Source organism: Lissotriton helveticus, chromosome 9 (genome assembly GCF_964261635.1).
Source record: "Lissotriton helveticus chromosome 9, aLisHel1.1, whole genome shotgun sequence".
Classification (NCBI taxonomy): domain Eukaryota; kingdom Metazoa; phylum Chordata; class Amphibia; order Caudata; family Salamandridae; genus Lissotriton; species Lissotriton helveticus.
Window position 1 is genome coordinate 583,946,522 of NC_136070.1, and position 13,573 is coordinate 583,960,094.

At 46.3% G+C, this 13,573-nt stretch overlaps 1 protein-coding gene across 3 annotated transcripts in view; it reads right to left on the bottom strand.

Annotated features, from left to right (window-relative positions):
• Positions 1-13,573, bottom strand: part of LOC144781609 (ADP-ribose glycohydrolase MACROD1-like) — a 602,071-nt gene that overhangs the window by 95,808 nt on the left and 492,690 nt on the right. Inside the window, exon 4 of one of the 3 annotated variants that reach the window (XM_078660548.1) lies at positions 4,958-6,024. The exons of the other annotated variants lie outside the window; for them this stretch is intronic. Coding sequence (XP_078516674.1) covers positions 5,870-6,024 — 155 coding nt within the window. The 3' untranslated portion in view covers positions 4,958-5,869. Of the gene's footprint in view, positions 1-4,957; positions 6,025-13,573 lie in introns of those variants that run through there. 3 annotated transcript variants of the gene reach the window in all.

Consider the following 13,573-nt stretch of genomic DNA (forward strand, 5'->3'; position numbering starts at 1 on the left):
CGTGGCTGACACCCGTGATCGTAATCTAGAAGGCATCAGATTAAATCTAGTAAATTCTGACAGACTACAGCCACGCCAATAATATATAGGACAACAATACTGTCCTTTGAGTCTTTTTAGAACAAATGTTTCATTTTTATCATTAACAAAAATCTTTTTATTGTATCAACTTATCATGTATACGTGATTTATATGTTTAATCTCTTTTATCAATATAATTAAAAAATATTTTTATATCAGTATATTTTTCTGTGTTATAGTGTGTGTATAATTTGTGTCTTTAAACAGCCAGTGTTTGTCCTTTGTAATTTGGCCTGGGTTTATACCTTTGCATTGATCAGATTAAATCTATGCATTAATTAGTCAGCTTTTTACCGTTTCCGGGTCTATATTTGCGTAATGCTACAAAGAGTAAAAGTAACACGTGATTTGGAGCGTTTCGTAACAAGTCAACTTTAGTGGTTATATTTTAGAGCTTGTGGTGAAAATCTGAATGAACCATCCAGGATTAGAACCTGTGGGGCGCACATTGAAGCCAGTGTGGATAAGGAAAATACAAATTCGGGACCTGGTTTAGGTACCCATCAAATCTAGGGTAAATGCAGCAGCTTTATTTTCTGCAAATAAATCTAATATAAAGCCAAGTGGCAAACATTATTTGCAGTTTCTAAACTAAAGTGATTGCAGGTCACAATAAGCGCCTCGTCCTCCGAGAATAATTCAGTGCTAGCAATTAAGAGTGCAAAGTACCACTTTATAGAGACACTGGTTATGTTGGCATTCCCGGGGAAGGTTTCAGTGTGCCACCCTTGTTGCTGGTATGGAACCCCGGCTAAATATTACGATGCAGCGTGTACGGTTTATCATTTGTGAAGCCCACGATGAATGGGAAGAACAGACGAAAAAGCACTGTAAGCTAAAAATCTCATCTAATAAACTAACATGCTGTCACCCAACAGACCGCTCATGCGCTCTTAAACGAGGACCTAAAAATCGGGACTTCAGTCACATGGCAACTGCGTTTTCACGAATAAACTTGAAATCTGCCCTTGAAAAGCAGTTTCCACTTCCAAGGAGAGTTTTCTGTAATAGGGAACTGTAAAGAGTGAATAATCCTGCCTTGCTGCATGTGATTAGTCACATCCCACTTGGGCAAGTCTGGGCGTCAAAGACTCTCAATGGCACACTAACAGCCTTCATCCTTTTAGCAACAGCAGAGACTGCAAGCTCTAAAAACTTTAATGCTGGCGACGACCCTATGAATCTGAAAGGTTGAATTCTTTGTGCCTCAGTCTTGCGCTGATGTTTTTCTTTTGCAGTGACGGGCCCCTAATATTTCGGTTCGAGATTCCATGTAGTAGCCTTCCGCAAGGAAAAATTGCAGGTCTACGGACCCCCGTTGCGGATCCAAGACTGCTGGAGGTCGGCCCAAGCCTTCGATCAACCACAGCTGCTCGGAATATATTTGAACAGCGAGCTGTATCTATTCCTTAATTACGGGCGCCCAAAACAGCCTAGCCTGACAAGCGGCAACACAGCACACAGAGAAGCGAGCGTGGCAGACACCCGTGATCGTATTCTAGAAGGCATCAGATTCAATCTATGCATTAATTAGTCAGCTTTTTACCGTTTCCGGGTCTACATTCGCGTACTGCTACAAAGAGTAAAAGTAACACGTGATTTGGAGCGTTTTGTAACGAGTCAACTTTAGTGGTTATATTTTAGAACTTGTGGTGAAAATCTGAATGAACCATCCAGGATCTAATCTAATATAAAGCCAAGTGACAAACATTATTTGCAGTTTCTAAACTAAAGTGATTGCAGGTCACAATAAGCGCCTCGTCCTCCGAGAATAATTCAGTGCTAGCAATTAAGGGTGCAAAGTACCACTTTAAAGAGACACTGGCATTGCGGGGGCGGGGTGCGGATCCCTTTGAAGTGAAGCACGGCCTCGCGGCCGTGAAAGTGAAAGGAAACAGCAGGGATGTAATTAGGGGGGAGGAGAAGTGAGGCTGAGCGCGAGCTGGGGTGAATGCCTGAGGCCGAGCGCATGCTGGGGAAGCTTCAGATGCCTGTGGGAGGGAGGCTGATGGGTTTTATGTGGACGCGCGTTCCGCACCAGTGCACCACATGAACTGGACGAAATCCGCGATGGTTTGAACCTTGGTTTCCTCTATATTCTTGCCTATTATCCCTTGCGGGATTAATAGGCGAGACCTAAAAAAGAGACCTTAGGAAGTCAGCGTACCTGTTAGGTCTATAGCATACTGAACATTCCAGAGAAAGGGTTCTATAAATGACCGCCTTGCGTAATCCAAGACCCTCTGAATTCAGAGGCTGGAATGCAAAGAAAGGAAAGACGGCTAGCCTGTTGTGTTAAAGCTTATAGAGCATTTTGAGTAAACACCCTTAGATTCAAAGTCTGAAAGGCTGTTAGTCCCCTTTTACCTAAGCATTCGAGTGTTTAGGATACAAATACTAATGTGACGGCCGTGTAAGCAACTTAGAAAGCAATCTCCAGAAAGTGCATTTAAATCATCCCATACCAGATCAATGCAGCCACATGCCTGACGCGAAAAGGGCCTAAGAAATATCCGAAAATCTAGCTTGCTGAGTATGCCTTTTGAAACGCATGTCAGCTCAAATCAGATTGTTTCAAAAAAATCAGGTCACAATAAGCAGGAGAGAGAGGTGCCTCGGCCGCCTTGCAGGATTTGTCGTTCAATGTTCACATATAAATTATTTGAATATTTTGAAGCCTACTTTTTATGACACAGGATAACATTACTAATTTTACTTGCCCTGACAGTTACTCATCCTAGCAGCTAAACCACCATAAAAAAAGAATAATGGAAGCTCAGTAATCACAAATTAGGGAATAATTACTCAGTGCCTATGACCAAAGGAAGTCTTGTTCCCTAACATCTGTAACACCAATACCATCGAACTTAACCTGTACCTTTAGCAGCTAGTAAAATCAGTAAGGATTGAAGGAAATTTGAGAACTAACGTGAGTTGCTGCTTTCGTACACAATCACACCTATCATCAAATTAAATAAGGTCCCTTCATTTCCAGAAGACACATCATCAAATACAGGGTTCCAGAGGGATCAGCCATTTAACTAACACTCTTTAATTGGCACATAGTCCACACCCTTGGTACTCATAAAATTGGCTACTAAATATATCCCTGGGATACACAGATAATTTGCAAGATTTTAAGTAGTGCCTATCGCTTTCGTCTTTCGCAAGTTTAACATCGGATGCAGATAAATTGTATTTGCTTGAAAAGGGGCAGAAGCTTCCAGACACCAAGACCCTGATTATTGAGACCTTACTTCACCTACCCTTATGACTTACCAGAGTCACTGGGACCAACATCACTTCCATTGGAGCAAAGCCAGAACATTGTTCAAGCCACAGATAGTCCTTAATCATGCGTCTCACCTCTGGTTCCGATTGAACCACAATGACCACATCACACAAGCATTAAATCCCCTTCACTGCCTCCCGATAAAAGAAAAATTAACCTTCAAAACCTTCTCAGCGTTAACACTTTACAAGTCCATTTGCCGGCCACTTTGCCACGCTGTTTGATCTCCATCTTCCTTCGAGAATATGAGATTCAGCTAATCACAGTCTACTCACCAGTTGACTGGGTACAAGTAATTTGGCAGTACATCCCTCCATGTGCAAGGCTCCTCTTTGTGGAATGCATTCACACCACAAATGGAACTGAAAAACAACTTCCTCAAATTCAAGAGGTTCCCGAGAATTCACCACTTGATCCAAGGCTATGGTTATACATCTTCCATACATTCTGGCTTGTATCTGATTGTACATGATGGTTCATGCTCTGCTACTTGTCAGCTTGTCATCTGCTTCCTCATTACCATTCAAGGACACTTACCAAAACTCTACGATTGGTTCAATCAAGGAAATGCCAATTGTTCATCCGTAAACATGGATTTAGTTCTTTGCTAACACATTCCAACCCAAAGCTGGTTGGTTGACTGGTTTAACTGATGCAAGAAATATTGTTCTTTCACCTCCTTCTGTACCCTTCCCTGTGTACTCTAGGGATACCAAAAGATGGGTTGCAGTCCATTACAAAATAATTAGTATCTTTTCATGCTTTTCTACATATATCCTGTGATATGCAAATATGTATATGTGTATAACATTTCTGGAGGCTAAAGAGAGAGAGAGATGCAGAAAGTCAGGATAGGGGTATGAGGAACAGAAATAACATAAACATGCTTGTAATTCTAAAGCCTTTTCTGGAAAGGCAGTTGCTGGGTGTCTATGCAAAGTAGCACATTATACTTGCTGGGCATGTGACTGTTTAACCAAGATCATTAGTGAAATGTGTTTTACCCCATCCCGAGTGCACAACTATGTGCTTATCTGGTATCCTGACTTTTATTCTGGCCCTGGCATCACCCTAATCTAGCGTATGTCAAGAGGCCTGGGCCTGCTTTTACTATGTGAGGTGCTAGACCTGTCCAGTGACCGAGAGGGGTGGACTAAGTGTACCCTCATTGTGGGCAGAGGACTACTCTCCCTGTCTGGGCATAAAGCAAAATGTGGTTGTGGCAGTATACCATGTTTTGGAAGATTAATAGTGGGACCAGGCCATTTTACCTGTGCCACTGGGATTGTGGCCAACGGGACTCGCTTGTGTGAATGTTGCTGTTATGCGCACATTGAGAACCTTGTTCTGGCGTTCAGTGCCTGTGCAGCATGTCATGCATGTATAGTAATAGGACTATGTGCGTTAATGAGCCAAAGTACTGTCACCAATAAGATCTATTTTGGATCCCGCCGGCCTGGCATAGCACAAGATGGATGGTGAGGACAGCTCTATCGGGTATTGGAAGCACATAGCCTGTATTCCTGTGGCTGGAGAGAAGAGAGCCCGACACTGAAGCGAGAAGACTGGAGGCATGGTTACCTTTAGAAATTGAATTAGGCCTTTTATTGGTAAATATTTCATGGGCGCGGCATTTTGGTTGATAGAAGGGGTGAGGCGTTGGACTGCAGTTTCAGTTGTGCAAGGCGAGGGAGTACTTTGTCCACCCTCAATTACTGCTTTGGTTGGAATTATAACAGAAAGTGTAGAAACCTCACATTTGTTTGCGCCTATGCTGTGGGTGCTCGAGTATGGAGACAGCCTCAGTGCTACCTGCTGTAAGAACTAACACCATACAGAGAGACTATACACAGAGAAAAGCCTAAGGAGGACACATTTCAAAAAGGACCACCCCAAACACACTCTGCAGTTTGAGACAGTGGATCCACATCCCCTGTTTGGAAACTTTATATAAATCCAGGACCAAATCACCCCACTCTGTTCCAGTTCCAAATCCTTCATGACCAGGAAAGGGTGTGCTCCACTGAGTACTCGGCAGGCTGCTGTGTAACAAGGCTGTGTCAGCCAGACAAGCAGTCTTTTAGAGGTGAGGAGGCATCACCTGAAGTCTTCACTTTTTGATGGAGGGGATGAGGATCTACTTGGCATGCTTAGAAACCTGTCTACTAAGATATGGGGGAGGAGTCTGCCTGACCAGGCATGAGGAGATACTGTCCAGGAGGAGAGCGAGAACACAGGTCTAATAAGGGATATCTAGAGAGAGCTGACTGAGTGATAATGAGTTAGAAGCTAAAAAACACAGCAGAGGCTCTTCCTGGCCTTTCATGACTGGTTTCTGGCTGGAACCACTTCAAGTACCTATGGTATCTCCCCGGTTAGGGCTGCAGCTGTCATTGGTCAGGTCTGGGCTGCTTATACAATTTGCCTGATTGGTCCTGCCACTACCTATGTTGACCCAGCGAGGAAGTGGCACATCGCATTTATCACCCAAGGAAATCACACCAGCTGGGACCACATCTGCACCACAGGACTAAGGTGGGCTGGTGCGACAATCGAGATGTGGCACACACCTGGCCTTCCAGGCAGCCTTGAAGTATCTTCACTTGTCGCTGCCCCTGCCAAAGGAGTGCAGAAGGATGGTGAATTCCACTCTGAAAAGTGAGGAAAAGATTATTATTTTGTTGCCACATCACCCGGCGTATTTCATCTGTGAGATCGATTTTTGATTCTACCTGAGTAATAGCGGGGAGACAAGCATAAGAGCGCTTGCCTGGGTGTGCCTACCAAAGGAACATCGGGGATGTAGCTCTGCAAAGGAAGATCATACCCAGGGTCACTGCGCTGTAAACTACATTGGACTATGTAGTATTTAGGGGAAACATCCTTTACAACGCAACTTTTACAACGCACTACCATTACGACGCAACTTTTATAACGCAAGTCATTACAACGAATTGCGCTGGAGGGCGCTCTAGGATAGGGAATAGTTTAATTACTATCCAACACCTTCCCTACTATTCACGGGGACTGGAGTTGGAATAGTAAATTAAACTATTCACTATCCAGCGCCCCCCAACGCAAGTCGTTGTAACGACTTGCGTTGTAAAACCTGCGTCGTAATGGCATGCGTTGTAAAAGCATGCGTTGCAGTGACATACATCCAGTATTTAGTACTGATGTTTAATTAAAAGTTCTTAATTTTTCTTAAAAGGCAACCACTGGGTAGGACATTGACTTTACTGTGTATGTTACCTAATTTCGAGTGCTGAGTTTCAGCACCCCACATTGCCTGTGCCCCCTCACCCTTGCTACCCTGGCAGTCAAGTGTGGAATATGTCGGACTAGGCCCACTTTGCAGAGCTACAGTAGGTAGGGACCCAGGACACCAGTGGCAAACAAGCACAGATCCCACAGTTGGGGCCCAGTAGCCCCTATCTGCCATGAGCACCCCCCCCCCCCCGAAAAGTGAGACAGGATTTTATGTCCAAAAAATGAGGCAGGCAGCAGAGAAAAACCAGCAGACTGAGAACAATTTGACAAGAGCACTGGTAAAGAATTCGAACTCATCACTCAGCTCTGCCACTGCTCCCTCCTCTGACCTCCCTCCTGTTCCACAAAAGCGAGCTGCAGACAGCTCTGTCAGAGCCTCGAGTCCTGGTCTGGGCCGTCCCCAGCAGTCCAGCACTTGAACCCACACCAAACTCTGACAATGCAAATTTTGCCCTGCAGCAACTCGACATTCTCATACAGGGAACAACACTCAGCTTTGCCATCGCACACCGCTCCTTCCTAGCACTCTGTTGTTCAGGCACTGGGGTTCACGGCCATATCTGCTGATGCACCTTAACTCTGACAACAAGCCATGGTTCGGTTGCCCAGTGCATTGTAATTCAGAGCCGAGACTCACCAAAAATTGACATTGCAAAGGAACCTTGAGGCAGGGGGTATCTGGGGACGAACACCAGCCACCCTGCACCTTCCCCCCCTTCCCCCCACACACATTCAGTGGCATCCCGTGTGCACCAGCCATGGGGCTTTTACTTGCATCCTGATGAGGTGTCAATCAATAACTGGACGGAGCGGAACAGAATATGCCTGTGAACCCGTCCACACTGCCCGTTCCGGATGGGTCCCCAGCAATACTTGTTCTTTCAGCATGATTTAGGAGAACGGCTGAGGGGCCGAGGGAAGGGAGGGTGTGGGGGTGGTAGAGGGGGGTGTATGCAGGGCCGGCGCTAGGCATGGGCAGTATGGGCAGCTGCCCAGGGCCTCGCGCTCAGCTAAAAAACATGGGGCCTCGCTGGGGCCTCGCTTCGGCCTCGCTTCGACGTGAAAGGCTTCATTAAAGTCAGGCCACCTGCTCCTCCGGGGCCCCCTCCCCTCCGATCACTGAAATTTTACATGTAGCTAATGAGGTGCCAAAGGCGTGGTGTCAGCCCTGGGATTACGGGCACGGGGGATGGAAAGAATGGCCGGGGGGGGGAGGGGAGGGGGTCTTGGGACAGCAGGGAAGACTATTGTGTGTGAGCAGGTCAAGGGCGGGGCTGTGCTCTGTTGAAAAGGTGCCATTTGCGTTACCACGCAACAAATGGCACTTTTGTTTTCAGGATCGGCTGAAAAGTAATAGGTGAGGAGAGGCGGCAAAGTAGAAGAGGGAGAAGCTGTGGCTTAGCAAAGTTTATAGTCAAAGCCACACACCTCTTCTAAGCCCTGGGGAGGTGGTCCCCACTTCCCTGGGCTTCCATGCTTTGGATCATGGCCCAAGTGTGGGGCCCCCTTCTCTCGGCCTCACATCCCTTATCCAGCGCAAAGAGGCCCAGGGTAGGAGAGGCCCCTTGTGCCATGCAGCAATGGATCAGACCGCTAGGCCCAAGTGTGGGGCCCCCTGCCCTGGGACATACATTCGTTATTCAGAATGGTGACACCCAGGGTAGGGCCCCCCACCCCATCTCCTGACCTTTGTAGCACTAAAGTATGGCTCTGAAGCCCATGGGACTAAACGCTTTCCCCTGGGCTGTGTGCGCATTGAGCAGCTTAATAGAACTGAGGAACTAGGTTAGAGTCCCAGCGTCTGCTGAACATCCTGTGATTCTGGGCATATATCTATTTGCACATGCCCCTAAAAAATGAAAATATCCTTTTGTAAGGTAACTGGTGATCATGTAAAGCTCTCTAATGCCTTAGAGCTGATTTCACATAATATGAAACTGCAAATCCCCTCACGTTCTGGAACTGTGAGTCATGCCTGACTTTACTGCCACAGTCCATGTAACACAGCAGAGTTTTACATTTGTGGGTGCATTTGCTGTGGGGGCCGTCCAGAGAATTTTCACATGCGCTGGAAATAGGGGTGAGTATGGTGCTACAGCACCCCATAAATAACCCTTCTGATGTTCCAAAGGTAAAGGAGCAATGAAGATGCTTTAGAATTATTGATTTTATGTTGTCACATTTGTTGTGTGTGTTGGTTGACATCTGGGTCTGTGCTGTACCCTGCGCTTTAGAACAACTAAGTAAATGTTTGGGCGGTGGCACCAGGACCGAGGGCGTGAAGGACCCACTGCCCATTATTTATGGTCGTCTTTTACTACCCAACCATGGGGCGGGGAACACTTTTCTTTGCTTTCGTTATGGCCCATCGAAGAATCACTGCACCACTGTGAGTGAGCAAGTGATGGATGGAGGGTAGCATGAGCGAGAGGAGGATGACGTAAGGAGAAGAGAAAGTGTGGCCAGACCAGGGCATCTTGAGGAAGAGAAGAGCGGAATGTGATAGAGAGAGAGATATTGGAGAAAGCCAGTAAGGAGGAAGTGAGAAGAGAAAGTCCAGGAAAGTAATCATGTGGATGAACTGGGGAGAAAGAGTGCTGGAAAGAGAGGGCATTTAGGCAAAGAAAAGGGGGAAAGGCTAATAAGGGGGAGTGAGGGCGGATATTGAAATTAAGGGAGAAGAGGGTGTGAGAAGAGAAAGCTATTTGGGGGAGGTTGAGCGAGAGGAAAATGTGAAGGGAGAAAACTAATAGGGGATCTGATGGAAGAAAACGCGAGAGGGAGAAAACTGATGAAGAAAAGAAAGTGACTGAGCGGTAATATGAGAGGAGAAAGTGAAGTAAAAACAAGGGTAACAAATAACAAGCATTGGTCGTGCGGCCGTTAAAGTAACGCGGCATGCACTGGCTTCAAGTGGAGGAAAGGGTAGAATTCAAGGCACTTTACTTGGCGCATAGGGGAATCAACTATAATGGACCCTCCTCGATAGTGGCTCTTCTGATACCTTACACTCCTAGCAGTACCGTAACATCCTCCAATGCTTGATTGCTAAAGGTACAAATGATCAGATTGGGGGTTGTATCCTTCTCGCATTTGACCCCTATGCTTTGGAATGCTATGCCCACTGAGCTCAGAAACTAAATGAACAACACCCGATTAAAAAAAAATCCTTAAAACATGGCTTTACCCCCACTTGCTCTAGACATGTACCGCCTCAGAATCCCGCTAGTGTACACAGTGATCCACTCACGCAGCACGGGGAAGCCCTCAGGCGGCTATCAGCTTTATAAATCTGCATAGAATAAATCTACATAGCATAACTTGAGGAGCACTGTTACAGGGTGGTAGTGAGGGAATTCATAGCGAAGGAGCTCATTGGCGAGTCGACCAACTAACATTGTCGCATCGACGGGCACTAACGCCGGCACTAGATGTCCCAAATTAGAGGGGCCTCACATCTTCCCTTTCGCCCAGGGCCCCAAAAGTCCTAGGACCGGCCCTGGGTGTATGGGGGCAGCTAGAACAGGAAACGTAATAAAACCGGGAAGGTTCCAGAAGACATTTCTTCGCAGTGAATCCGACAGGGGCCAATGGACAGATGCTGAACAGTCGCTGTCAGCTGCTTTACATATAAACGCGCTTTTACGTGAATAAACATTGTAATTGTAATTGCATTTATATAGCGCTCACTACCCCTGAAGAGGCGTCGATGCGCTTTTTCGGCGAGGAGCACGCTACTCCGGAACCCAAAAAGATTAGTGGTAAATTAGTAAAGGGAAATATGTACTTAATTTGAGTGGTGTATATGTTAGTCTGTTATTCGGAGTGAAATTGATAGTGGAGGGATAGAAGAGGGAAGGGTTTGTATTTATATAGCGCTTACTACCCCTGACAAGGCTTCCAAGCACTTTTTTGTCTAAGAGTATGCTACTCCAGAACCCAAAAAGGATCACTGGTGAATTAGTATAGGGAAATATAAAATAAATTTGAGCGGTCACGGGGGTTGAGGAGGAAGGGGGCCAGGGGCGGCTCTAAGCTCATGGTGGCCTTGGGCAGGGAGCATAGGTAGGGGGCCCCGGAAGAGGGGGTCCGGGCGGGGCGGAGCGAGGAGGCCAGTGAAGAGGGGGTGGGGGTCAGGGTGTTTGGAAGTGGAACAGAGCCAGAGGCTGCCAAATCCCTGCCAGGGGCCGTCACGCAAATATCTATCCATCCTCAGAGGATTATTATATTAAGGATATATATTGGCATGGTGGCCCCTGGGGTTTGGCGGCCCTGGCAGGTGCACAGCTTGCACATGCCTAAGGCCGCCCCTGAGGGGGCAGAAAGACTGTGCAGATTTCGGTTGGCTTATGCACTGAAAGTCAAATCCCCATAAGTTATAACATCCCTGTGTAACACACGCTGTGTTACCTACTTCTCATAACTCTCACACACAACCCACTGCACAGTTCTGTTAATATATTTTAATTGAGATTGCTGCAACAGATCTCTCTGCAACAGGAGCCAGAAAACACACCCTTTGTTTACTGAGAATGAAATTTCCACTAGGCTTCGCTATCTCTGGAGTTTCTCGCCCACACATTTCTCCTAAATTCTTACAGATAGGTCTGACTGATCAGAACACAGTAAATTGTCTGGCGCCTGCAGTTCCCCTGCCTTGTGTAAGAGGAGTGGGACCAATAGGTTTCTGACAGGAGAGCATTGATTGGCTCCGCCCTAGAAACAGGTGACCTGGCCACTCATCAGGTTTGGATTGGTAAGACAGGCACTAGGGCAATGGTCGAGGGGCCGGTATCCGAGTTCCAGCTGTGGGACGCTTTTTTGGGCAGCCTGGGGGCAATCTGGGCAGTGTCTGTGCTGTTCGAATGCTGCCAGCAGTCCAGTGGGTGCCCGAGTGATGCCTGATTGATCTTTCTGGAGGTAGATGGGCCTCTGTTACCCACATTTTACCAACGGGGCGGAGGTGTCACTCTCTTGTCTCGCTGGGCCGGCTCATTAATAAATGCATATTGAGCAGGGGCAGCGGGCTTGAGCAAAAGTGTCCTCACTTGTATTTATGTGTGGCTCACCTGTGTGAACTAATACATGCATTTTTTTTTATCTAAGTGAAGTTAAGAAAGCATTCCTCTGTCAGAAACCCCCGCCCGCTTCCTTTCATAAAACTTTGCCGAAGCATTGTTTTGCGGAAAGGCAATCCGCAAATGTAGGCCACTTTTTTTTTGCGTGCCCGGGCCTATTTTTGATCCTAATCCAACCCTGTCAATCATTAGCCAGGCTACTACTCATTTCTTCAGACCTGGTGTGGATAAAGCTTTTCTCTCTTCGAAAGGCTCGTTTGAAAAACTGGTGCTAGACCTTTGGGTGGGTTTTGTCAAATCTTGGATGTGCTAACCCTTGATATGTGTGCTATTCTTTGTCGCATTTATTTTAATATCGCCCTTCGCACTAAGGGCCCAATAATGAGTCGGGCAGAATGATATCCCAGAGTCAGATACCATTCTATCCAATTACAAGTGGCCTGGTGATCCCACATTCACAATGCCAGACCGGATTTTACCAGCCAGAAAATGAGGCCAGTTAAACGGCAAGAGGATCAGACAGGGACCGCAAGCAATGCGGAGCTCAGTCCTGCCTTGACCCATCCTACCTTACAAAGGAGCATGCATCACTGCCCCTGCCAGGCAGCACCCTACCCTTCCCACTGTAGCATAATTAGAACCTCCAATTTTCTTATAAAACACACATTTCCCACAATTTCGTAGAGGATAATCCTGATTTTATTAAAGGCATGAAATATTATCCCTCCACTGTGTAGTTTAGAGGCCGGACCTGGCTTTATTTGTTTTGCATCTTCGGTTTCTTCTCTTTATGTCTGAGGCATTTGGGACTTCATGAAAAGAATTGTTCTTAATGGCTTTGAATGTTCTTGTCCTTTTAATATTCTTCCCGGAATTTCAGCAGGTGAAGGTGACACGAGGACCCGTTGGCTGCAGCAGACACTCATGGGTCAGCGAGGTCCTCCGAACATATGCTACAATTGCTTTTTCATTCGTTTTGTTTCTATGGAAATGCAGATTTTGTGAAGTTGGAAAAAGAACCTGTGCATCTCAAGGTGGTTTGATTTCTTGTGCCATTATCCAGGATGTTTGGTTTTCAACGTGCTTTTAAAGTAATTGGTTTGATGCATGTGGAATGACTGCATCAACGTTTTTTGGTGCATTATACTTTTGTAGGTTTACTTACATACTTACAAGAAAGATCCACTCTCGTGTATGTGAGCTCACATACATCTCATGTCCGTTTTCAGACGGAGCCAGATTTACTCTGGGCCCAATAAGTGAGGGTCAATGGGGAACTGTGCCTATAGCCGACAAGATGACTGTCCACACTGCCAAAATAATGTGATGGGAAAGTAGGCCAATGTCACTGGACAGAAACACTTTGAAACACAGTTGAGCTTTACCACTTTCCCTGTAAGTTCTCCTTTTGACTGTGTCCTAATACACGCAGTGGCCACACGAGTGCCAGCTCTCACTGCTCTAGTGCATAGCCCTACACTTCTTCTGGATTGGAGGGCATCAAAACTACTCATAGGGCTCCCAACTTGTCATTGCAGGGAGCAAAATCCCTTGACTTATGGGAGTGACGCCTACTCACCTACTGTGTCAAATCCATGCAGTTCCTCTAAACAACTCACACCCCCAACATTTCAGTATGAGCTCAGTCCCGTAATCTATGCATATTATCACAGCTTGTCGATGCATGTCTGGGACATTTTAGCTATGTCTTTAAAAGGAGCTACTTTCTCTTGTCATGCATAGTCAAAAATGCTCACCTATTCCTGTCAAGAAAGCCAATTTGACTAAGAGAGAGCCTTTAAAATTGCTCCCTACTGGAAGCGATGAGGGTATTTGAAAATCTAGAATTGTC